The sequence below is a fragment of the Lithobates pipiens genome, unplaced genomic scaffold, assembly GCF_037356315.1.
Source record: "Lithobates pipiens isolate NorthernLeopardFrog02 unplaced genomic scaffold, aLitPip1_a1.2 Scaffold_19, whole genome shotgun sequence".
Lineage (NCBI taxonomy): Eukaryota > Metazoa > Chordata > Amphibia > Anura > Ranidae > Lithobates > Lithobates pipiens.
Genome location: NW_027507764.1, coordinates 42,366,746 through 42,392,866, shown reverse-complemented (window position 1 = coordinate 42,392,866; position 26,121 = coordinate 42,366,746). Strand labels below are relative to the sequence as shown.

General features: G+C 42.6%; 1 protein-coding gene across 4 annotated transcripts in view; it reads right to left on the bottom strand.

The window, feature by feature from the left end:
- The window catches only part of CTDSPL (CTD small phosphatase like), a 134,401-nt gene that overhangs the window by 38,155 nt on the left and 70,125 nt on the right, over positions 1-26,121 (bottom strand). For all 4 annotated transcript variants that reach the window (XR_013277489.1, XM_077490679.1, XM_077490677.1 and 1 more), the window contains exon 2: positions 4,392-4,549. Coding sequence is in view for 3 of the 4 variants with exons in the window: in XM_077490679.1 (XP_077346805.1) it covers positions 4,392-4,549 (158 nt within the window). In the remaining variant the exon portion in view is untranslated. The remainder of the gene's footprint in view (positions 1-4,391; positions 4,550-26,121) is intronic.

Below are 26,121 nucleotides of genomic sequence, written 5' to 3'. Positions count from 1 at the left end.
GTGTTGAATTCAGGGCAAACCCACAGTGTTCACACCTCTGGCATGCTCCCTTGCCACCTACCCATATAGCAGCATGCCATATGAAGGCTTTTGGGCCCGATAAGTGGCCAGCCAAGCCTGGCAACCGTCACATATAGTGGAGTTTATATGCTCCCTGGCAGCCCCAGTGCATTGTGAAGGAAGCTTGGAGGTATACATGCCTGGAAGGATGGGTTATATGCAGACCTCGTCACTTCCTTCTGAATGAACAGGGACCTGGTCTCTTTAAGCCAATTAAAGTAATTCTAATTGGAACTCCAATCAATCTTTCATGACCAAAGGTCTCAAGCTGTCGCCATCACCTGGCTGACTCCTCTGGCTCTGCCAGCCCCTGTATGCCAGTATGCAAACCTTTGACTTAAAGGTGAGACCCTTTCATAGGACACCAGCTGTACTCCACGCACAAACCCGCATGTGACAACTATGGCGTCCAGCAGTCTATAAGGAGACAAATTACAGCACCAGAGGACGGCATGTGACAATCACTGCAGCTGCTTGAAAAGAAGAGACTCCTGATGACAGACGACACCCTGAATGAGGTCTCCTCTCCAACAGTCTTCGCTCCTAAATGACCCCCCACACTCTGCTGCTTTCATAGCACCAGGTCTGTATGAATCGGCTGCACGGCACACGAGAAATACTTCCCTGCAACTGCTTCTAAATGCTTTAGGCTTTTCTAATCTAAAGAACCGCGCACACCACTAACCTAACACAGGCCTTTTGGGTATTAATAAAATACTACTATGGAAAAAAAATACGGCACAATACTTGTAATAAAACATAAGAAAAGTAATTCAGCGCATGCGACCCAACTGCTGGAAAGGAAAATGGGAAGGTTGCTGCAGGTTTGCAGTGGATAGGGCATAGAATAGTGGGGATGGGGCATAGAATAGTGGGTAGAATAGTGGGGTTGGGGCATAGAATAGTGGGGTTGGGGCATAGAATAGTGGGGTTGGGGCATAGAATAGTGGGTAGAATAGTGGGGTTAGGGCATAGAATAGTGGGGATGGGGCATAGAATAGTGGGGTTGGGGCATAGAATAGTGGGGTTGGGGCATAGAATAGTGGGGTTGGGGCATAGAATAGTGGGTAGAATAGTGGGGTTGGGGCATAGAATAGTGGGTAGAATAGTGGGGTTAGGGCATAGAATAGTGGGGATAGGGCATAGAATAGTGGGGTTAGGGCATAGAATAGTGGGGATAGGGCATAGAATAGTGGGTATAGGGCATAGAATAGTGGGGATAGGGCATAGAATAGTGGGGTTAGGGCATAGAATAGTGGGGTTAGGGCATAGAATAGTGGGCATAGAATAGTGGGCATAGAATAGTGGGCATAGAATAGTGGGGTTAGGGCATACAATAGTGGGCATAGAATAGTGGGGTTAGGGCATATAATAGTGGGCATAGAATAGTGGGCATAGGGCATAGAATAGTGGGCATAGGGCATAGAACAATGGGCACAGAATAGTGGGCATAGAATAGTCGGGATAGGGCATATAATTTCCAGCCACTAATGGACTGGTTAGAGCAGGGGTGCTCAACCTGTTGCCTGCGGAGCCCTCTGTGGTTGGTGACCTCAAACCAAGGCTTGTTAAGCCTAGATCCCAGGCAATGGGTTCCTGAACCGCCATCCCAGAGGAGCAGAGTGCATGGAACAAGTGCCAGCAGCGGAAGAAGCAGGAGCCGCATAAGCCGACACTTCTTATGCAATTCCAAGCTCCTGTCTCAGGCGGAGTGATACCAAGTGCCCTTCACCTAGCAGCCTGGAGAGCAATGCCAGCAGAAGCTGGAAGAGGAAAAGGTCAGGTGTATTACACATCCCAGACACTGCACTTTTGTAATGGACATATTATTAGGCTGCTTTCACAGTGTGCCTACAGAGTAGTTGCACTGAGCCATAGACTTCTATTACACCCTGCGGGTGCGGTGTGCTTTCAAAAAGCGAATCAAACTCCTGAATGCAGGAGTTGTAGTGCGCATTTAAAAAGTGCACCACATCTGCAGGGTGTAATAGAAGTCTATGGCTCAGTCAGTGCAGCTACCCTGCCCCACCACCCCTTCTGGGCGACTCGCCACCGGCACCACCGCCCCTTCTGGCCGACTGGCCACCGGCACCACCGCCCCTTCTGGCCGACTGCCCACCGGCACCACCGCCCCTTCTGGCCGACTGCCCACCGGCACCACCGCCCCTTCTGGCCGACTGCCCACCGGCACCACCGCCCCTTCTGGCCGACTGCCCACCGGCACCACCGCCCCTTCTGGCCGACTGCCCACCGGCACCACCGCCCCTTCTGGCCGACTGCCCACCGGCACCACCGCCCCTTCTGGCCGACTGCCCACCGGCACCACCGCCCCTTCTGGGCGACTGCCCACCGGCACCACCGCCCCTTCTGGGCGACTGCCCACCGGCACCACCGCCCCTTCTGGGCGACTGCCCACCGGCACCACCGCCCCTTCTGGGGGACTGCCCACCGGCACCACCGCCCCTTCTGGGGGACTGCCCACCGGCACCACCGCCCCTTCTGGGCGACTGCCCAGCGGCACCACCGCCCCTTCTGGGCAACTGCCCAGCGGCACCAGCGCCCCTTCTGAGCGACTGCCCAGCGGCACCAGCGCCCCTTCTGGGCGACTCCCCACCGGCACCACCGCCCCTTCTGGGCGACTCCCCACCGGCACCACCGCCCCTTCTGGGCGACTCCCCACCGGCACCACCGCCCCTTCTGGGCGACTCCCCACCGGCACCACCGCCCCTTCTGGGCGACTCCCCACCGGCACCACCGCCCCTTCTGGGCGACTCCCCACCGGCACCACCGCCCCTTCTGGGGGACTGCCCACCGGCACCACCGCCCCTTCTGGGCGACTGCCCAGCGGCACCACCGCCCCTTCTGGGCGACTGCCCAGCGGCACCAGCGCCCCTTCTGAGCGACTGCCCAGCGGCACCACCGCCCCTTCTGGGCGACTCCCCACCGGCACCACCGCCCCTTCTGGGCGACTCCCCACCGGCACCACCGCCCCTTCTGGGCGACTCCCCACCGGCACCACCGCCCCTTCTGGGCGACTCCCCACCGGCACCACCGCCCCTTCTGGGCGACTCCCCACCGGCACCACCGCCCCTTCTGGGCGACTCCCCACCGGCACCACCGCCCCTTCTGGGCGACTCCCCACCGGCACTACCGCCATTCTGGGCAAAAAAAAGAAAGAAAAGAAAACAAAAACATACACCCACAGACAGGTGGTGTTTTATGACAAGAGTCAACCTATTGGTCTCTTTTGTCATGAATGCTTCTCCCAGCTGTCAGTGGTAATGTACACGGAGCCTTGAGTGTGCAGCTCAGCAGATATTTTACTGCATCCTGCGCCGTGATGCGACTTCTGTGCGAATGCGTAGGATGCATTAAAGAGAAAAAAACACGAGCATTTACAAGCGCTTTAAAGTGATTTTAATGGTATTTCTTTTTAAACAAACATGTTATAGCTACCTACTCTGTGAAATAGTTTTGCCAACATCAGCCACGATCCTCCTCTTCAGAATCCCCCCGTTGGTGCTTCTGGCTCCTCCCCCTTCTGAGTGCAGCCACAGAAAGCCGCTTGCTATGGGGTCACTCGTGCGGGCTCGATCCCGAGCCAGGCACTTTGTGTCTATTGACATTCACAGGCCCAACCCTCCTTACAGGATTTGTTTGACAGCCAATGGCTCCTGCCTCCATGTCAAGGGAGGAGAGAGAGAGAGAGAGAGAGAGAGAGACGCTATTCTCAGGCACAGTGCTGGATCAAGATTAGGCTCAGGTAAGTATTTGCGGGGAAGGGAGTGGGAGGGGAGATGAACACAGGTTGTTTTTTTTTTCATCTTAATGCAGAAAATGCATTAAGAAAAAAAAAAAGCTTTCTACTTTTACAAGCACTTTAATAGCTATGCTACACACAAAAAAAGGAAAGGAAGGGAAAGGAAAGGGGAAAAGGGAAAAGGACGATCAAAACAGAACAAAAAGTGGCAGCAAACAAATCCTATAGCAGTTGGAGGTTTGCAATATATTTATATAACTCTGTTTAATTTTTTTGACAGGTGAAATATTTAACATTAGTTGTCTATTAAAGCAACATTATTAAAAAAAATAAAAATAAAGTTGCTTTAATAGACAACTAATGTTAAATATTTCAACTGTCAAAAAAATGTAAGAGTTATATAAATATATTGCATACCCCCAACTGCTATAGGATTTGTTTGCTGCCACTTTTTGTTCTGTTTTGATTTTTTTTTTTTTGTATAGTATAGCCATTAAAGTGGTTGTAAAAGTAGAAAGTTTTATTTACTTTTTAAACAGATTATGCATATATAAAGTGCTAAAACATTTACCTTTTGAACGCCGCCATTTTCTTCCACCAACGGAGGCAGCGGGCTGGTGTTATTGTTGGAGGATGGCGGCTCGACGCTGTAGCTGCGGAAGCAGCAGAAGAGTGAGCTGAAGATGCTTCTGTTCCGCTGCTTTTTCAGGCTGATATTGCATTGTGAAACTGCAGGACAAGAGAGATAAAACAGGAAAATACATGAGAAGCTGATCTCATCTGTGACCCGAGAGACATCCACACTGCAACACATACACTGTGCATTACAGAACATCTGGAAGCACGACTGAACGGTGACTTCGTATTCCTCTTAGAAGATCATCTTTCAGCTACAAATTGTGTTTTCCCAATACTGCCTGCACCACATATGCAATGTACATACTCCACATGTGTAAGATGTGCCAGCTGCACCCCTAGTGTTGGGCTGGTGCAACTGCATTGCACATGTGCGTGCACTGCATCGTGATTGGCCACACTACTGACTGTACAGTAGAGTAGAGCTGCACGATTCTGGCTAAAATGAGAATTACGATTTTTTTTTTGCTTAGAAGATAGATCACGATTCTCTCACAATTTTCGCGACGTATCATCTTTCACATTAAAACAAAATAAATTGTGCTAACTTTACTGTTTCATTTTTTTATTTATTGAAGTGTTTTTTTCCCCCAAAAAAAATTGCATTTGAAAGACTGCTGGGCAAATACAGTGTGACATAAAATATTGCAGCAATTGCCATTTTATTCCCTAGAATACGCTTATTGGGATTATGTAGCAGAATATATATTGGCCTAAACTGATGATGAAAAATGCGATTTTTAAATTTTTTAAAACATAAAATAGAAAAAAAAATTTTTTTTGTCAAAATATGGTATTTTTTTATGTTGGCGCCCACAAAGTTTCAGTTAGGTGTCAGATTGCCCGCCGCAATATCGCAGTCCTGCTCTAAGTCGTAGATAATATATATATATATATATATATATATATATATATATATATATATATATATATATATATATATATATATATAAAATTAAAATGCACAAACATATCCCATAGTTTGTAGAAGCTAGAACGTTTGCGTAAACCAATCAATATCTGCTTATTGGGATTTTTTTAATGTATTTTTTAACCAAAAACATGTAGCAGATATCATATTGCTAAAATGTATGAAGAAATAAGATTTAAATTATAATTATATATATATATATATATATATATATATATATATATATATATATATATATATATATATATATATATATATATATATATATATATATATATATATATATATATATATTTTTTTTATTAGATATGTTTTATGGCAGAAAGAAAAAAGAAAAAAAAAATAGGATTATCTTTTCCCCCCCCCTCCCAATATTTAAAATTTTATAGCGCAAAAAATAAAAACTGCAGAGGTGATCAAACACCACCAAAAGAAAGCTCCATTTGTGTGAAAAACTACATTTTATTTGGGTACAGCGTCGCACAACCGCGCAAATATCAGTTAAAGTAATGCAGTGCCGTATCGCAATAAAATGGCCTGGTCATAAGGGGGGGGGGGGGTAAACCTTCCAGAGCTGAAGTGGTTAAACCAGTACCTTGTTGAGAAAATTGAACAGTAAGCAGTGCATCCTTCTACAGCTAAACGTACATACAGGGCAGAAGAATGTGGCGGGTGGTGATTTACCAGCGTACAAGGTAATGGAGTGTACACACAGGCCTCGTCTGCCCATCCGCTGTAGTAACAGGCTCTTTGTCACTAGGTGGCACTGCTGCCACGAGACAAAAAAACGTCCCCTTCCCATTGTAAACATTACAGGGAGTAGGCACATATATAAAACTTTAATTACTCATAATTACCATGTTCCACTAAAAGGTCTTTGGCACTGATGTCTTATTTATTTTTATTTCCAGCTGGATTCAAACAAAGCAGTAAAAAGCAGAAGCAGGAAGGAAAAGCGAAATGATTAAGCAGTTCATGGAGGGGGGGAGCCCCAGCTCAGGTTGAGTGGGGCCCCGTGGGCTGGAAGCGGAGAGGCCCCCATGCAGAGCTTAGTAATGGATCTTCTCTCTCAGGGGGTCACCGGGAGGAAATGATGAAACAGCCCTCTCCAAAGTCTTTATAGAACTGCAACGAGGCCTAGAATTTATATAGCAGAAATACCTAGAACAATGCAAAACGTGCCGAGTGTTCCGAGGTTCTATTACTCCTCTCAGGGTGCCAATGATTGGCTGTGACCAGAGAGATGCCGGGAGGGATTTAAAGCGGGGGGTAAACCCTTACATACACTCAGTGAAGTGACTGGCCTCAGATGGTACACAGAGGGGGGAAACAAATCCTACATAAGTTGTACCTGTTTATCTGCAGCCCTCCCCCCTTCATCCAAAGTCCAGAATTTAGGCCCGATTCACACCTATACAGGTTGTAGTTTACATATTCTAGATGCATTTTGCGCTTTTTCAATACACATTTTCGATCCATTGAAGTCTTTGGAATCAAAAACCAGAAAGTCCCTGGCCCTTTCCATAAAATGCATAGATGTGAACATGAGCCATAGTTATATGGACTGTAGTGTGTTTCTGCAAAACTGAAAAGGCACAAAAAAAAAAAAAAAAAGTGCATAGGTGTGAACCAGGCCTTACACAACATTGCAGAAATCAGGGGGCAGGGATCTGCTCTCTCTCACACTGCACAGCACAGAGCTGGGTATAATCTGAGACCTGAGTGGTCACATAGGGAAACGCGTACAGCTGAGGCCGTCAATCACCTGCTGTGTGCCTGGCCCGGGCGAGGGGGGGGGTTATAGATAGTCAGAAGTGACTGAAGCAGAAAGAGGAATGGGAGAGGAGACAGAAATCACACTCGGTGCTTTGGATAGAGCAGGGACGTGCTATTAGCCTCCAGCTGTTGCAAAACCACAAGTCCCATCATGCCTCTGCCTCTGGGTGTCATGCTTGTGGCTGTCATTCTTACTATGCCTCAGGGGACTTGTAGTTCTGCAACAGCTGGAGGGCCGCTAATTGCATATCCCTGATCTAGAAGAAAGTACACATTATTAGAAGCGTTAAAAATTATTTCGCATTCGATGCAACGCGATGCAGCCTTACACTAATCTGCATCGACACAGAGAACGGCTACATCAGTTACATAAACTGCAAAAAAGGGCCGTTGCAAAAAACTGGTGGTGCAAAATGGCTTAAATAAAGAGAAATAAGATGGCCATAGATAAAACCCGTAGGACATTTATCATTATAAAAAACAAACGCCGTAGGCGTATAAAAACAGGAGCAATAAGTAAAAAATTGCGGCCAGCCGGATGCCGTACACACGCCCATGCTTGCAAACAACAGATGTAGCGCGCTGCGACGTCAGTACGTCGCTCCTCCCTTCACGGTTTAGTTTGGAGCGCAACCTTTTTTGATTTCTAAAATGTCCATGTGCAAGTCACCCACAGCGGGGATCTCCCAATGTGACACGAAGCTTAGATCTGAAACACCGTGCGGCCTCCTAGACCTCACAGCAGAAGCCGATCTGCGCGAATCAGTGAACCACCGCCGAAAATCTGTGAACCACACAGAACGGGCATCTGCCTTTGTCAGAGATGGTGAACATTGGCACCCCAGATGTTTTGGAACTACATTTTTTCCCATGATTCTAAAGCACTCTGCAGTGTAGTTGAGCATCATGGGAAATGTAGTTCCAAAACATCTGGAGTGCCAAGGTTCACCGTCACTGGCCTATGTAAACAAAGCAGATCTCCGTTCTGACATATGGGGGGGTGGATTCTGTGATCAAAATCCAGCACATCCCTTAGTAAAAAGCACCACATAGTACACCAACCCTTTGCTCTCCCTAGATGTCAAACCTCTTCCCAGCCAGTGTCATTAGTACAGTGACAGTGCATATTTTTAGCACCAATCACTGTATTACTGTCACTGGTACCAACAAAGTGTCAGGCGTCAGACTGGCCGCCGGAATATCGCATCCCTGCTCTAAGTCGCTGATCGCCACCATTACTAGTATATTAAAAAAAACAAACTGCACAAATATATCCCATAGTTTGCAGAAGCTATAACAATTGTGTAAACCAATCAATATCTGCTTATTGGTATTTTTTTTTTTTTTTTTACCAAAAATATGTAGCAGAATATATATCACAAAAATGTTTGAAGAAATTAGATTTGTTTTTTTTTAAAAATGTATTGGATATGTTTTATAGAAAAAAAAAATGATATATATATATATATATATATATATATATATATATATATATATATATATATATATATATATATATATATATATATATATGATTTTTTTTCCCCCCTCCCCCAAAATTTCAAATTTTATATCACATAAAAAATGCAGAGTTGCTCAAATACTACCAACAGAAAGCTCTATTTGTGTGTGTGTGTGTGTGTGTGTGCAGGGGATGAAATGTAAAGTTCTATAAATCTATCCCATAGTTTGTAGACGTTATAACATAACTTTTGCGCAAAACAATCAATATACGCTTATTGGGATTATGTAGCAGAATACATATTGGCCTAAATTGACGATGAAAAATTAGTTTTTACATTTGTTTTAAAGCATAAAATAAAATTAAATTTTTTTGTCAAAATGTCTTTTTTTTTTTGTGTTGGCGCCCACAAAGTGTCAGTTAGGTGTCAGATTGCCCACCGCAATATCGCAGTCCTGCTATAAGTCGCTGATGGCTGCCATTACTAGTATATGAAAAAAATTGCACAAACATATCCCATAGTTTGTAGAAGCTAGAACGTTTGCGTAAACCAATCAATATCCACTTATTGGGATTTTTTTTTTTTTAACCAAAAGCATGTAGCAGAAATCATATTGCTAAAATGTATGGATTAATAAAAAAAAAAAAAAAAAAAAAAAAAAAAAAAGAAGAAGATTGAATGTTTTATAGCAGAAAAAAAAAATAAAAATAAAAGATTCCCCCCCCCCCTCCCAAAATTTCTAATTTTATAGCGCAAAAAAAAAAAAAAAAAAAAAAAAAAAAACCGCAGAGGTGATCAAATACCACCAAAAGAAATCTCTATTTGTGTGAAAAAAATATGACATTTTATTTGGGTACAGCGTTTGCAATTGTCAAAGTAATGCAGTCCAGTACAGCAAAAAATGGCCTGGTCATGAAGGGGGGCAAATCTTCCAGAGGTGAAAAGAACAATAATTATTGATATTGGGGACCCCAAGTAAAGAGGATGTAAAGACGGGAAGTTTTTTTTTATCTTAATGCATTCTATTTACGTAAACTATAGGCAACGCTGACACCTACTTTATGATCGACACCACCGCACATCGCGGTGACAACACTGCTTGGGATTTCAGGTCAGCAGACCTAGTGTTGTCAGCACACACAGGAAGTTAGGAACACCCTGTACTGTATGTCTGACAGATCAGGTAGGTAGGTAGGAAGGAAGGAAGGCAGGCATTTTTTTTTTCTTTTTTACCCAGACATGACTAAGCCACGTGTCGTTGTTAAAAGTGGGTTGTAATTAAACTGAAAATGTAGGCACACTGATACCACACCCCAAAATAAAACAACATTTCAATATGGATACATTCTTCAAACGTTTACCCTCCATTAAATGCCTATACTTGGAACCGCTTTTCGTTTTTTTTCCAGCAACGTGGTGAACAGGATCAGCAATTACAAGAACAAAAGCTTGGGAAAGAACAAACCTGCAGAGAAGAAGCGTAAAAAATAAAAAGTCACATACTTGTTGCAATATTTTAGAAGCTTGTCACAGTCTTGAAACAAAGTCCCTGTTGCCCCATTTGATCGTCTGCCAATAACGTTGACTGTGGAATGGCCAGGACAGGAAACTGCATTCGGTGTGTGTGCGTGCGCGCAGCATTCCTTTCCCCTTCCCAAGGGCCCGGCCAACAAACAATTCTTTCTTCTACAACACGGCCAGGAAAAAAAATAAAAAAATGTCAGAAATTCCCGTGCAGAGGAGAGCTCGTCTCTGAAAAACAAGGGATGACCATGCCTACCACATGGTTCCATCTCTGCACCTGACACGTGCAGCTTGTATAGCTCATTGCTGAGTAAAGCAGCAAAAAAAAAAAATTTATAAAATAAAAAAATAAATCTATTTATGTACATACAAGAGCCGAGAAAAAAAATAAATAAAAAAATTCGGGGAACACACCAGATGCTGAACCTCAATGCAGGCAAGACATGCAAAGAAGTGACGAGGGTCACTGGTACCAAAAAAAGGAAATCCGAACCGGAAATAAAAAAATAAAAAAATATTTAAGTATAGGCATTAGAGATGCATGATTCCGCCCAAAATGAGAATCACAAATTTTTTTGCTTAGAATAAAAAGGATCACGATTCTCGCAATGTAAAATCTTTCACATTATACAAAAAAAGGGTTAATTTTACTAGTTAGTGTTTTTGTTTTAATTGATTAAAGTCATTTTTTTTTCAAAAATAAAAATAGCATTTGAAAGACCGCTATTGCAACAACCATCATTTTATTCTCTAGGGTGTCTACTAAAAATATGTTTGGGGGTTCCAAGTCGTTTTCTAGCAAAAAAAAAATAAAAATAAAAGATTTTAGCTTGAAACCAACAAATGTCAGAAAAAGGTTTAGTGTTTAAGTGGTTGAACTTTTTTCACTTACACACACAGTCTATTCCATTGACAAATTGGTACAAATGTTTATACTTAATTTCAACTGATAAAGAATGTTTTGATTCTTGGCAGACTGCCCGGTTTTTCTCTTCCATTCTTTTGAGGGCTGTGGCTTCAGAAGAGCAGAGAGAATTCTCTGCATAGAAAGAATTGTGAAACACTTTAGTCAAGATCGCGATAACGATTCTTGGCGATTAATTGTGCAGCTCTAATAGGCATCAACTTTTTTTAAAAGGCTGGTAGCCCGGCTGTCATGTTGATCCAACAAGCTTTACTGAGCAGGAAGAAGCATGGGGATCAGGTGGTCACAAACCTCAGGTCAGATTTCACTGGCTGAATGCGTGATGCCGAGTCACAAAGCCAGAAAACAGCTGTAAACTAGGATTTTCAAAAAGGACGTGAGCATGAGCAACGGCTACTGACTGGGAAATTTATAGACGGGCAACTCCTATCCTCGTATTGATTAGTGGTTCCAAATTAATAACAATTACTGCAGTAGGGAACAGACACAAAAGATATACTCCGTAAGTTTCCAAATAACTGTTCTGCATTATTATGACGCAATTGAAGGTTTCTATACACGTAGGTATCACATTAATATTACAAATTGTACTTTTATGGTAACAAGGGGCGTAACATAGGCAGGCCAATTCTAATTAATGAAAACATTATTAGTGCCGTGTGCACAGTGAGCAGAGTGCAAAACATATAAAATAGAATACAATTATATACAGAACTTATAAATTTCCTACACAACTTACCCATGTCCCACAATACAGGTTTCTTTTATAGCATATCCAAAAGAAAAAAAAAACTCAATGCTTGGCTCTCAGACTAGAAAATTAATATATAAACAAGTCTCACTACACGTTTTATTTTATTATTACCGTTTTTTTTTTTTTGCTCCTGTTCCCCAGCAATTTTTACATGCTTTCTAGTTTATCTCAATTGCCCTTCCCCATCACTTTTCGATCGCGCATCTAGCAAGGAGACAAATATTTAATCAGCTATGATTGACAGGGCTCGTCTTGAGAAGCAGGTGCTTCCAAGGCTAGCGCCATCACTAGGTATGTCAGTTCCTCAGTTTCACTCCCTTGGTCTTATTATTGGTTGTTAGGGAGCAGGCGGCTGGCTGCCTGCGTCCTAGCGACCAACAAAATAAAGAGGAACAAGAGGACCCCCTAGATGACATGCTTTCTCCCCCAGGTGCACTCATTGAACAGGGGATGGTGGAAACTAAGCTCAACTTTAGTAATGCTCAAAAAAAAAAAAAAAAAAAAAAAAAAAAAAAAATCGGGCTACTGTCAGGGGAGGAGAAGAGAAGCTGGACAACAATAAAGATAAGATTTTCTTCACATTTCAAAAAAACAGTTCACTGTAGAAGTTGATACAGGTATTTTTTTTTTTAACTCTTTAGTGGACAGTGTGTTCCAACTCCACTGCCTTTAAGTAGAAGAGTCCCCCCATTCAAAAATTTTACAAGTGTTGAAACCCTGTGCCCCTGGTGTAAGCTGTGGTTACTTCTATCCTTTATGTCACAACAGGGACTCAGAAGGTACCAGTGAGCACAGCGGGGGGGGGGGGGGGGGGGAGGCAGATATTTCACACTCCCGAAAGCGCAGTTCAACCCAAAAGTGGAATTTCCGCTCATCCGATTTCCCCCCCCCTCCGGTGCCACAATTGGCACCTCTCGGGGGGGGGGGGGGTCATGCAGATTGCAGATACCTGTATAATACAGGTATCTGCGCCCACTTCCGGGAAGACTCCCACGGGAGTCACGCCCCTTGCCTATTTAGTAACCATTTTAGTAACGCTTCACTTCCCAATTCCCTCACCGAGAATGGCGGTGGCAGCAGCCGAGTGATTGATCGGCTTCGGCTGCCGACATCACTGGACTCCAGGAAAGTTAAGTGTCCATTAAAAGTCAGCAGCTGCAGTATTTGTAGCTGCAGGCTTTTAATATATATTTTTTTAGGTGCACTCACGCTTGAAAGTGTTAAATGCTGAAAATGTTGCCAGAGGCTTTACTGCAGCCTCTCTCAACCTTTTCAACATGGAGGAACCCTTGAAATAGTTCTCCGGTCTCAGGGAACCTCTGCTAGAAATGAGAAATCTGCAACTCATGATACATTAGTGTGATGGTCAGTGGGAAGAATGCTCCTTACACTTGTGGTCATTGGGAAGAATTACCTCCTTACAGATAGTTAAAAAGATCAATGGTGTGAGTGGGAACTTGTCTGAGAGGCAGAAATTGCCCAATGCTCAAGGAACCCCTAGCAACCTCTGGAGGATCCCTAGGGTTCCACGAAACCCTGGTAGAGAATCACTGCTTTATTGGGTGGATACAGAAGAGTTTGGACTCGCCTCCCACCGCATAGGTAAGTATTCGTGGTATTCTACTGGAGAAGTTCAAGAAGAATCCCAGGCATGGTATATTTTTACATAATGATCCAGCTTGGACTATCGCCACCATGTATATACTGTATCTGTAGGATCCCTCTAGAAGCTGGTAATCTCTGAAGTAGACACCGCTTTTCTAGTGATCTCCACTTGCTTCCGGAGCCTGTGCCGAGGCGCTGGTCTGATGCATTGTGAATACAGGAGGTCAGCGGCTCTGCACAGGCGCCACTGAAAGAAAGCTTTGCATTTTCCCTAATAAATAGAAAGCATTCAGGACTGGACGAGGTGGAGAGGTGGTGGTCACGTAATTCCCAGCTACAAGGTGCATGAAAGAAGAGACGCAGTGAAGGACCCTGACAGTACCAGAGCAGCATTTCTACAGCTTTATGTAAGAGGAGAGGTAATGACATCACATTATCAATCTTGTCCAATCAGAGGATGCTTTGTATTCATTGAGAAAATGCAATGCATACTCTGTATGGCGGCGTTGCGGAGTGAACCACCTCCTGTGTTCAGAATGCAGCAGGGTAGTAACTCAGCTTGGAACTGGGATATTAATAATAATAATAATAATCTCAGTGCTGCTCATTTACAGCCACATCCTGTTGATGGCTGCGTGGCATTTATCAAGTATACTGCAAGTGCGATTTGTGTGTTGAAAGGGCCACTTCTAGTCTCCATCGCAAGCCTGTGTGACAATGCAGGAGTACATGAACACGGCATTGAAACCCTATAGCAGCAAGTGCCTGAACAAGGACCCCTGTATCACGTTTTAATAAAAGCAGTACATTTCTAAAAAATTACGTTCACATTAAAGCTTGTAGAAATGTTGTTGTGTCTGCATTTTCATATTTTAACAAAAACTGGACAAAAACCCAAGAGTGATTTACCAACAGCCGGGGCTTCCAGAGAATATGGACTCAAAATAGCCTATGGCGTCCCTCATGAAGCGTAGGCCAGAGCCTAGTGTGTCAGCCAGAAACCTTATACCGGCCATTTGGAAAAGGCCAGAATCTTGGCTCTAGTGTCAGCGCTAGCGAAGTGAGAACTAGTGGGCGGAAGTCTGTTCACTCTCCATAAAGCTATTTTAAACCAATTTAGCGGAACCGGGACAAACCAACATCTGCCCACGCTGGGTCAGGAAGGGCACACAGTTTCACCATATTTAAAAGAGAAAAAAAAAATTGCGATTATTCCGGTTTTTCAAAAACATTAAATCAGAAAAAACAAAAAAGGTTTGTGCACCAATGGTCGCAAAAAGAGACCTACTAAGCCAAATTCTTATACGTCCCATAGAAATTAAAAAACATATTAAAAAGGTCCTATACCAGAGATAGAACAAAATTACATATACACAATGCAAAATACATACATGGGATTGGGTTTGCTTGCTAAAAAAAAAATTTGCTAAGTGCCGCATGGGCCCTTCTACTGATGCTGCAATATACTTCTACTCACTAAAAAAGTTACCCATTCCGGCAGTGGTCAGCCTGCCCAAAGAATACGAACTTTGGGACCAACCTTTCCATAATAGGTGCCTATGATCATCTGCCAGAACAAAAATCTTAAAACAAACTTCACCGATTTATCTAAGGCAGGGGTCCCCAAACTTTAGGGGGTTTGAAATGTCGCAGGACCAGCATCAGTGAGAATAATCATGAATGAATGAATGTGAACATATGCAAACTAAAATCGCCTCAGGGCTCTTTTGCCACCAGTGTCCGTCTGGGTTTTCAGACAAGATGGGTCTTGAGCTTCTTCCTGAAGGCCAGATAGTTTTCTTCCGAGCGGATGTCCGCAGGTAGAGCATTCCATAGCCGTGGTCCTTGGACTGCGAACCTTTGTTCGCCTTTTAATTTATAACGGGTCTTGGGGCATGGCCTCAAGGTTGGAGGTCACTAGGAGGAGTAGTACCCCATCACTTGTATTAGTGGGAGGAATAGTGCCCCATTGTTGGTGTCAGTGGGAAGAAAAGTGCCTCATCATTTGGAGGAAAAGTACCCCAAGGGCTGGATAAATGTTAGCCAAGGGCAGCATCAGGCCCTTGGACTGCACTTTGGAGGCCATTGGTCTAAGGCATCCTTTCTCAACCATTTCAACATGGAGGAGCCCTTGAAAAAATTTACTTTGTGGTCTCAGGGAACCCCTGATAAAGATGACTATTAGGGCTGCAACTAACGATTATTTCCATAATCGATTAGTTGGCCGATTATTGTTTCGATTAATCGATTAGTCGGTTAATAGCCTTAAAAAAATTAAAAAGTGGGTCAAATTGATGTTCATTTTCAACCACAGTGACGGGAACATTTGGAAATAATAGAAAACTTCTTAGTCAAAGGAATTTTCAGACAGACAATGTATTTGGTTTTCGTTCAGAAATTACATTAATTTTAAAAACAATGTTAAAAACAAGTGAAAATTTCAAGCAAAATTCTTTCATTCAGTGAATGTACAAAGATTTTTCATCTGAATATTTTCATCTGAAAATTGATCTGTGTGGCCAGCATAAGGCTCAGTACACACTTATGCAGTTTGCTTTTGATCTGTTTCTGCCGTGCTTTTTGCTGTGCGTTTAAATTTTTGTGATTTTACTGCAATTTGCATTTTTGCATTTTTTTTTGGGGCAGATTAAAAAACACAAATTGCTGCAAAAGTGCATTACATGCTTTTCTGCAGCTTCTCCATTGAAGTATATTGAACCAATAAAGCACCATTTTCCGTTAAAGGTCCCTGACCCTTTCAGATGTGAACGTGTCCCATAGGAAACCATGTAAATGAACTGTAGTGTATTTCTGTAAAAAGCACCAATAAACACATAGATGTGAACCAGGTCCAAGACCTTTAGTAACATAATGGTGTTAAAAAAACGAAAATGAGCCATTTATAGTAGAAAAACACAGATAATCACTACTGTAAGGGGTTCATTTTTTTACTGTAGAACAGTGAAAGTAATATTTACAGTAGCGATTTGCTCTTTTTGTACTATAAAGGGCTCATTTGATGTTTTTTTAACCCCATTATGTTACTGGCCGATTAATCGATTATGAAAATAGTAATCGATTAATTTCATAATCGATTAGTTGTCAATTAATCGATTAGTTCTTTCAGCCCTAATGACTATATCTACATCTCATGATACATTAGTGTGATAGTCACTGAGAACAATGCTCCCTACACTTGTGGTCACTGGGAAGAGTTAGCCCTTACAGATAACTAAAAAGATCAATGGTATCGGTGGGAACCTATCCGAGAGACAAAAATTGTTCAGGGAAACCCTAGAAACCTCTGAAGGAACCACCCTAGGGTTCCATGGAATGCTGGTTGAGAAACCTTGGTATAAGTCCTCCTTCACAAGCCCATATCAGTTTATGCAGGATTCGCCTAGCAGCAAGATCTTTGTCAGAGGGCGTTTCGTCAATTTAAGATCCCCTTATTTTGGTAATAATCCTTATGATCTGAGCCCTTCTAGCGAGTAAATAGAGTAGGAGATACAATCCCTCTCTGAGACGTTTAGTGGGAAACCCCATTTAATCACAATGTTAGGGTTGCAAAGGATTTTGGTTATTGAATTCAAATTATTTCGGGCCACAATGGTTGCTTGTGACAAACCCAAGTATAGCTGAATGCCCACATAAGGATCTGGTAGCAGAGAATGTTGTCTCGCAAGTTGCACTAAATGAGCTTTCACATGGTAAAAATGTATTTTCGCAATCACATCCCTAAGCAACTTTTCCGGTATGTGAAGGGGCTCGGGCAGCCTGTGCGCTCTATTACCAGCTCTTGAGAAGAGCTATTGTAGGGATCAGGTCCGACATCATTTGGCATAAAAATTGTTTCAAATTGGATTTTTTTTTATATTTTCAGGGGTTCCTCTAAATTTTATATTGGTGCGTCTGGATCTGGCGTAAAAAGTTGCCCATACACCGTTTGCATGTAACCTTTGTGCTATGTTGACTGGCCGCAGCTCCTGCTCAGGCTCAACATGTAAATATCAACAATGTGTGGCCAGTGCTGCCCCCAATTACACACTATTGTGGTTTACCGCCCTGAATGGGTCATTTATGCGGAGGCACGCATGGAGAATGACCTGGCCTGATTCTGAAAGACTAAAGGCTGAGGTCATTCTGTGCATGCGTCACCAACACCACATGAACTATTTATTCAGGGCCCATTTTGTAGGGCAGCTGGCTACACATTGTTTATATTTGAAATGTAGGCCTTGAGCAGCAGCATCAACCATAGAGGTCCATTTTACACTGTATTGCAATTGTTAGCACAAATGACTACATACATACTGTTTTTTTTGTTTTTTTACCCTTCTAGATTGAGCAAAATGTTACACAGCCAGGTGCACCTGTGCCATAGTGCCATAGCCTACTATACTGCCTTGTGCAAATTTATAAGTGCCATTTTTGACGCCCGTGTTTATGAGCCCTAATAATTTGGAAGGATGCCTGCATAGATTTAGCCACAACACCACAGGTGGTTCTCATGAAGTCTACTATTAATGCTACAGCAAAACATCTGAGAAAATTGTGCACTTCCGAGCTTGCGGCAATGGTTTGGTGAAGGCAGTGTTCCGTTCCAGGATGACCGTGCCCCTGTGTACAAAGCCATTTCCATAAATCCATGGTTTGGCCAGTTCAGTGTGGAGGTCCTATACAAAGCCCTGACCTCAACCCTACTGAACACCTTTTGGGATACATTGGAATGCCGGTTGTGAGCCAAGGTCTTCTCAAACATACGTGCCTGGCCACAAACATGGTGGACAGCTCCATAAAGACATGGTTTGAACAGTTTGGTGTGGAGGAACTAGAGTGTCCTGCCCTGACCTCAACCCTACAGAACACCACCTTTTGGTATGAACTAAAATGCAGATTGGGAACCAGGTCTTCTCCTTACCCAGCCACATAAATGGTGGCAAGCTCCATAAAGACATAGTATGAGGAGTTTGCTGTGGGGGAACTTGATTGTCCTGCACGGAGTCCTGATTTCAAACCACCTTTGGGTTAAACCGTAATGTCGATTGTGAGCTAGGTCTACTCATCCAACATCCGTACCTTACCACATAAATGATGAGCAGGCCCAAAACAAAACCTGGTTTGACCAGTTTGGTGTGGAGGAACGTGAGTGTCCTGCACAGAGCCCTGACCTGAACCCTACTGAACACTTTTAGTATGAATTGGAAAGTCACTTGTGAGCTGGATCTTCTCAGACAACATCAGTACCTGGCCACAAAAATGGTGCCCATCTGATGAGTTTGGTGTGGAGGAACTTGTGTCCTGAAAAGAGCCCTGACCGCAACCCTAATAAGCCCCTTTGGGATGAATGACGACTGAGCCAGGTCTGCTCATTTTGTGTCAGTACCTGACCTGACAAATGTTTTCAGCTGCATAGACACAAATTCCCACAGACCTACCCCAAAATGTTGCAGAAAGCCTTTCCCGAGGAATTTGGGGAGAAGGGATGACTCCCTAAATGTGCACATATAGAGCTGCGATGGTCAGGGACTGCACAAAGTTTTGGCCATATAGCAAACTCCATTTTCTGAAAAGGGAAGCAGTTTACCAGCAGCTTTTGTAACCTTCCTGCAAAATATAAATGGATCCAGTTGAAAACAGGTAACCAATTCAACACAGAAATGTATTGAGATGATGGCTGTTTTTAGCAGTAGGACAGAATCTTAATGAAATCTCTCGCAACAAAAAGCCCCGGTCCATGTTCTGAAACCGCAAAACAAAAAAAGTGTCAAGCTTTGCTGCTGCCATGTTAAAATCTGCAAGGAGGTCATTAATATTCACATCCTGTGCTTAACTTCCTAAATTGAAAACCTACATCCATCAATACAATCGCTGGCATGCGCCAAAAAAAATTAAATAAACACACACCCCCCTCTATGCAATTTTTTTTACAAGCAGCAGATGTAATTACCATTCAAAAAGCCCTTTGAGGCTGGGTTCACACTGGAGCGGCTACGAGAACCGGATGTGATTCTCACCGCACTGCAGTGCAAATCACATGCGATCTCTGTGCGATACGAGTTCAGCCATACAGATAGTATGGCTGAATTCGCATCGCACCCGCCGCAAACTCGCACAGGACCCTTTTTTTGGTCCGCAGCAGAATCTGATCGCATGGGTGTTCACACCATGCGATCCGATTCCTGTCCGAGTTTGCAGATCGCACTGCGATATGCGAACTGATCTGGGGGTGTCATTAAGGTTTCACTGACACTCCCAGCAGTCCGCATAGGGCAGTGTGAACTGCCGGCGGGAGGCATGCGATGCGGGAACCCGCTGCGGATTCGCGGCGTTCCCGCATCGCTTCAGTGTGAACCCAGCCTCAAGGAGAACACTGCCACGTACTACTGGTGTCTAGGTTGACAAACGCCAAATATCCACAAGGCTGGGTTCATATCAAAACCTTGGTTCCAAATTAAAATAAATAAATAAATAAATGTTGCATAAAAAGACGACCAAAATAAAGCCTATGGCCCATTTTCACAATATTGCCATATGATGCATGCAAATCGGTCAAAAAGGAGTCTCCCCCGTGTCTTCTTATGCCACGTACACACGATCGAATTGTCCGCATTACGCTGGACAATTTCGATCGCGTGTGGGCTTCAGCAGACTATTTCATCCTAAAGTCCGGCGGACTTAGAAAATAGTTTTGACTCAAAACTTGTCTTCCGGACTTGGCTTTCAGTGGACAATCCATTCGTCAGTGTGCTAGTCCGGCGGACTAAGAATGACGCATGCTCTGCAGCAAGTACGAGAAGGAAGCCATTGGCTACTGAACTTCCTTGTGTGGCCAAGTCCGTTCGTTAGAAAGTCCGGCGGATTGTTTGCCGGACTAAGTCCACTAGACAATTTGATCGTGTGTACGCGGCATTACTGCTATAATCTGGTGGCCATCATGAACACGGCTCACCCATTGGCTGTTTTCAGCTGGTTGCTAAGCGACGTGTGGCGCTGGCCTCACTGTATCCATTCCCCGGATTGGGCGCATCTGGTGTATCATGATGTACACAATGTACACTAATCATGGCATCTGCCATATGGTCCCCTCCAACGATGCCAAGCTTGACATTCATTTGCAGGTACGTTGCCTAAACACGGAAAGGCAATTTATCACATGATATCTGCCAATGTTTACCAGTGCATTTTGGCGTAACTTATGTCATCATACCTTGTTTGGGGGGTGAGTAGTTCCTTGCTTGCTTTTGATCGGTCTTTATTACTTTACCCAATCGTTCCCATTTATCACATGCCTGACGAAAGGCTCCTTCACGGCTCTGGAACTTCTTTTGGGTGTGATGTGATCACGCTTGAATGATTTTGGACACCCAAAATAAAGCCTATGGACTATTTTCACAACATGGTTAGATCATGCATGCATGCATTGGTCAATAGGATTCTCCTTGTCTTCTTACTGCTATAAAGTAGATATTTGCCAGCACACCAAGGATGGGCACAAAGTGGCGTCCAATCGGGTAGTTTATTGCATGATCACAACACAAGAAAGGTGCAACGTTTCGGAGTCATGCAGGACCCCTTCGTCAGGCATAGGTAGCATTTCTTACTGCTATAATCTGCTGGACAGCTGGTGGCCACCATGAATACCACCTATTGGAAGGAATGCGGGTCATGGTGCGCATGCCAGGTAAGAAAAGGACATGGTTGGGATGTTTTTTTTTTGTGCAATGGTTGTGCAGTGACAACCACTATAATAGTGAAGGAGGCAATTCATTTACAAGGTAGTGTTTGTGCCTCTAAATCCAAATTTCTATTTTGTTTGGTGGACTGGTTTGGTGGAGTAAAGGGTTATCAAACCCATGTGAGCTGCGGGGGAACAGTGCCAGCACACTTATTCCAGCAAATTAAACTGTTTACTCTTTCCTTTGTGCAAACTTAATTGAAATGCCAATGAAACGTGGTTGCAGCACAATGCAGTACATTTTTATTTTTTTTTATTTTTTTAACAAAACGTATGGCAAGGCTGTCCAGTGGAGTCCCAATGAACCTGCTGTGAATGGGCCACAATTAAAGTATTACTAAACCCAGGAGCCTGCATTCACTATATGTGGTCTCTCATAGTACACAGAACATGGAAATGCAATTATTTAATTAAATATAAAACTGCTTAATACTAGAGCACAACGATTATGGCCAAAATGAGAAAAAATTTTTTTGCTTAGAATAAAGATCACGATTCTCGTGGGGTAACATCAGCTTTCATATTATACAAAAAATACAAAAATCAGGCTAACTTTACTGTTTCGTTTTTTTATTAATTCATTAGAGTGCTTTTTTTCCCCCAAAAAAATTGCATTTGAAAGAGCACTGACTGCGCAAATATAGTGTGACATAAAATATTGCAACCGCCATTTTATTCTCTACGGTCTCTGTAAAAATAAATAAATGAGATAGATATATGAGAGCGAGAGAGATTATAATAATTTATATAAAAATTATAATATGTTTGGGGGTTCTAAGTAATTTTCTAGCAAAAAATACTGATTATATATTTTTTTTTTTTTAGAACTTTTGCGCAAACCAATGAATAAATGCTTATTGTGATTTTTTTGTAGAAGAATACGTATCGGCCTAAACTGAGGGAAATTATTTTTTTGGGGGGATATTATTGCAAAAAGTAAAAAATTTGTTTTGTTTTTTTTCAAAATTGTTGCTATTTTTTTGTTTACAGCGCAAAAAATAAAAAAGGACGTCAAGTTTGTTTGGGAGCCATGTCGCACGACCACGCAATGGTCATTTAACACACAGTGCCGAATCGCAAAAAGTGCTCTGGTCTTTGGCCAGTCAAATGGTCCGGGGCTTAAGTGGTTAAAGAACAACTGCAGTCTGCTGACCTAATTTGTAATTAAAAAAACATCTTTGCCATTGTGAAGCTTCACTCCAAACACTATACTTATTATTTTATATATACTGTGATTCTGTACTTGCCAAATATGCTGCAGAAATCTCCCTCCACTGAGTCTGGCTGCAGCCATTTTAACTGTGGGCGGCTAAAGCTGCCGCCTATTCACTTCCTGGATTTACACAGAGGCCAACTCCAGCTATGCAGACCTCATTGGCTCTCTTACATGACTCATCCCACCTCCTTTCATGGCAAACTCTCACAAGAGTGAGAGAGCTGTACATGATGTCATAAGTCTAGGCCAATGACCAGACAAGAAACAGGAGGTGGGCTGTATAAGGTATTTACTGGCAGGAAAAAAAAAACGTTTTACTATCCAAACTTAAAACAACAACAACGGCAGAAAATTTAATAGATGGAAAGATGAAAAAAAATGACTGGAGGTCCACTTTAAATGATTAAACTTCCCTCATTTACAGACCAAAATTCATTCCCAATTATCATTAATGATCAGCTGAACTTTAGGGCCTGGCTCAGGTTCTCTTGTTAGGTTTCCAATGAGTCCATATATGAATGTTTTGGGTAGTATTGTTGGCATGGATTAATGACAGATATGATGGATGAGAGGAGTCCTGAGAGAGAGATAGAGAGATAGAGAGATAGAGAGAGAGAAAGAGACCCATTTTGGAACGTTCAAGTGTAGTTAGATCAGGAAAGGTCATACTTCTGGCGACTGTTTGAATGGAACATCTGATTTGAAGATAGTCAGCTAGTGGAATCTTAGGTCAGTCTTGAACAGATAGACTATGGTTCTATTTGAAATAAGGATCGTGCTCTCCACGAGTCATAGCAAGGGTAAGGCTATCGGAAATCCACGGAGTGTAAAGAAATGAGGTCATTAAAGGGAGGCCGAGGTTGTCAGTTGGTATTTGTCCTTGCGGTGCCTCCAGACATTTCTAGTACAAAGCTTTGCAGAGAGTAGGTCACCATCAGTTGGGAGTATAGAGCAGCTCCATAACATTATTATTATTATTTCATTACTATTAAGGATTTATATAGCACCAGCAATTAATGCAGCGCTTTACAATATAAAAAAAGGAGACAAAATAGTTATAATACAATAAAATACAAGGAGGATTAAGAGGGCCCTGCTCAGAAGAGCTTACAATCTAATAGGGAGGGGCAGGTGGGTACAAAAGGTTATAACTGTGGGAAATGAGCTGATGGAAGTGGTAGGAGATTATTTGGAGACGTGATAGGCTTCCCTGAAGAGTTGAGTTTTCAGGGATCACCTGAAGGTAGCGGATAGCCGGACCAGTGGAGGTAGCGAGTTCCAGAGGATTGGAGAGGCTCTGGAGAAATCCTGGAGACGAGCATGAGAGGAGGAGACGAGAGAGCTTGAGAGTAGGAGGTCTTGAGAAGAGCGGAGAGGGGACGGGTTCGGTGATATTTGGAGACAAGATTGGTGATGGAGCTCGGGGCAGAGATGTGAATGGCTTTGTATGTGGTGGTTAGTATTTTGAATTTAATTCGCTGGGTGATTGGGAGCCAGTGTAGGGATTGGAGGAGAGGGTTGGCAGACGCGGAGCGGTTTGTAAGGTGGATAAGTCTGGCAGCAACATTCATGATAGACTGAAGAGGGGAGGAGCCTATGGAGAGGCAGGCCAATGAGAAGGGAATTGCAATAGTCAAGGCGAGAGATAACGAGGGAGTGAATGAGGAGCTTGGTGGTTTCATTTGTTAAAAAGGGGCGAATTGTAGAGATGTTACGGAGGTGAAGTCTACAAACTTCTAACAACGATTGGACTTGGGGCTGAAATGACAAGTCAGAGTCTAGGATTACACCGAGTATCCTGGCGCGAGGGCAGGGCCTGATGGTTGCATTGTTGATTTTGATGGAAAGTCATGGAGGGGGGGCACGTGCATAACATAACATTGGGGTTATCCATCATTTCTCAATCTCCGTCCGTTTGTTGGATGAGGGAAGGAGGTCCAGGAGGTGATTTGTCTACGAGGAGCAGAGTAGTACCAAATGTTTATTTTTAAAGGAAGTCCGGCACTCCTAGGCCCCCCGAGTCTTCAGAGCACACATTATTAGCAGCTTCGAGTCTCACTCTCTCAGTCAACATTGACTGTTTTTAACCCTTACACTGCTAGCATTAGTAAATAGGAGGGTACACTCACCGGACACTTTATTATGTTCAATTGCCTGGTAACACAAATTGCTAAAATCAGCCAATCACACGGCAGTAACTCAATGTATTTAGGCATCTATATGTGGTGAAGGTGACTTGCTGAAGTTCAAACCGAGCATCAGAATGGGGAAGAAAGGAGATTTAACGTGGCTTGGTTGTTGGTGCCAGACGTGCTGGTCTACTGGGACTCACACACAACCATCTCTATATATATATATATATATATATATATATACGTATACACACACACACACACACACACACACACACACACACACACACACACACAGAAGGATGATTTAGTGGGATTTTCAGGGTGCCAGGCAAATAGAATTACTAATCCACCAAAAAGTATAAAAAAAAAAAAATATCAAAAATGTATTAGACAAAAACAGAAATTTTAAAACAATCATATTGGCTATACATATGTTACGCAGACATCAGTACACATCTAGTAGGTAGAGGGCAAAAGGTCACTCAGCAATAAATATCCTGACATGTTTCGCTCTCTAGGGCTTCCTCAGGGGATGTTTATTGAGAGACGAAAGTAATCACTGCGACTTGATGTTGAACCAAAATATGAAGACGGACACTGAGCTGCACACACAGAGAGCTGGCCCGAGAAAACCCCAGGGACAAGGCCAAAGGCCAATCTAAAATCACCCAGCTGGGTCTAGGGGAGGTCAATGGGTGCCAAAGTAAAACAAGGTATTATCTCGTAGGGAGAGATTTGTTTGCGTGGCGAGCCCATCCAGTATCCAATAAAATTCATGTTTTTTTTTCCCAGAAATTGAGCTTTCTTTTGGTGGTATTTGATCACCTCTGGGGTCTTTTTTTTTTGTTTGTTTATAGCGTAAAAATAAATAAATAAAGACCCCAGAGGTAAACAAATACCATTGGATATATTTTATAGCAGAGTTAATGTGTGGATACAAAAAAAAAATATATATATATATATATATATATATATATATATAAATTATTTTTATTTCTTTTTTAAATGGCCGGTCCTTTTTTTACTTGTAGAGCAGAAACATTTAAACCACCAAAACAAAGTTCCATTTGTGGGGGGGAACAAATTTTATTGGATATGTTTTATAGCAGAGTTAATGTAAAAAATAATTTATATATATATATATATATATATATATATATATATATATATATATATATATATATATATATATATATATATATATATATATATATATATATATATATACATACACACACACATACATACATATATATATATATATATATACACATACACACACACACACACACACACTTATTTATTTTAAAAGGCTGGCGTTTTTTATTTATAGAGCAAAGAAATGTAAAAAAAATGCAGGAGGTAATCTAATACCACCAAAAGATATCTCCATTTGTGTGAAAATAAAAAGGGCATAAATGTTATTTGGGTATAGTGTCGCACGACCGCGCAATTGTCAGTATAAGTGATGTATAGCAATAAATGACCTGGTCATAAAAGGGGGGGGGGGAGCTGAAGTGGTTAATGTGTCTTCATGGCCCCGTTTGGATGCATTTATCTAAATTGCACACCATGCGGAGGGATGGTGAATCGAGTTG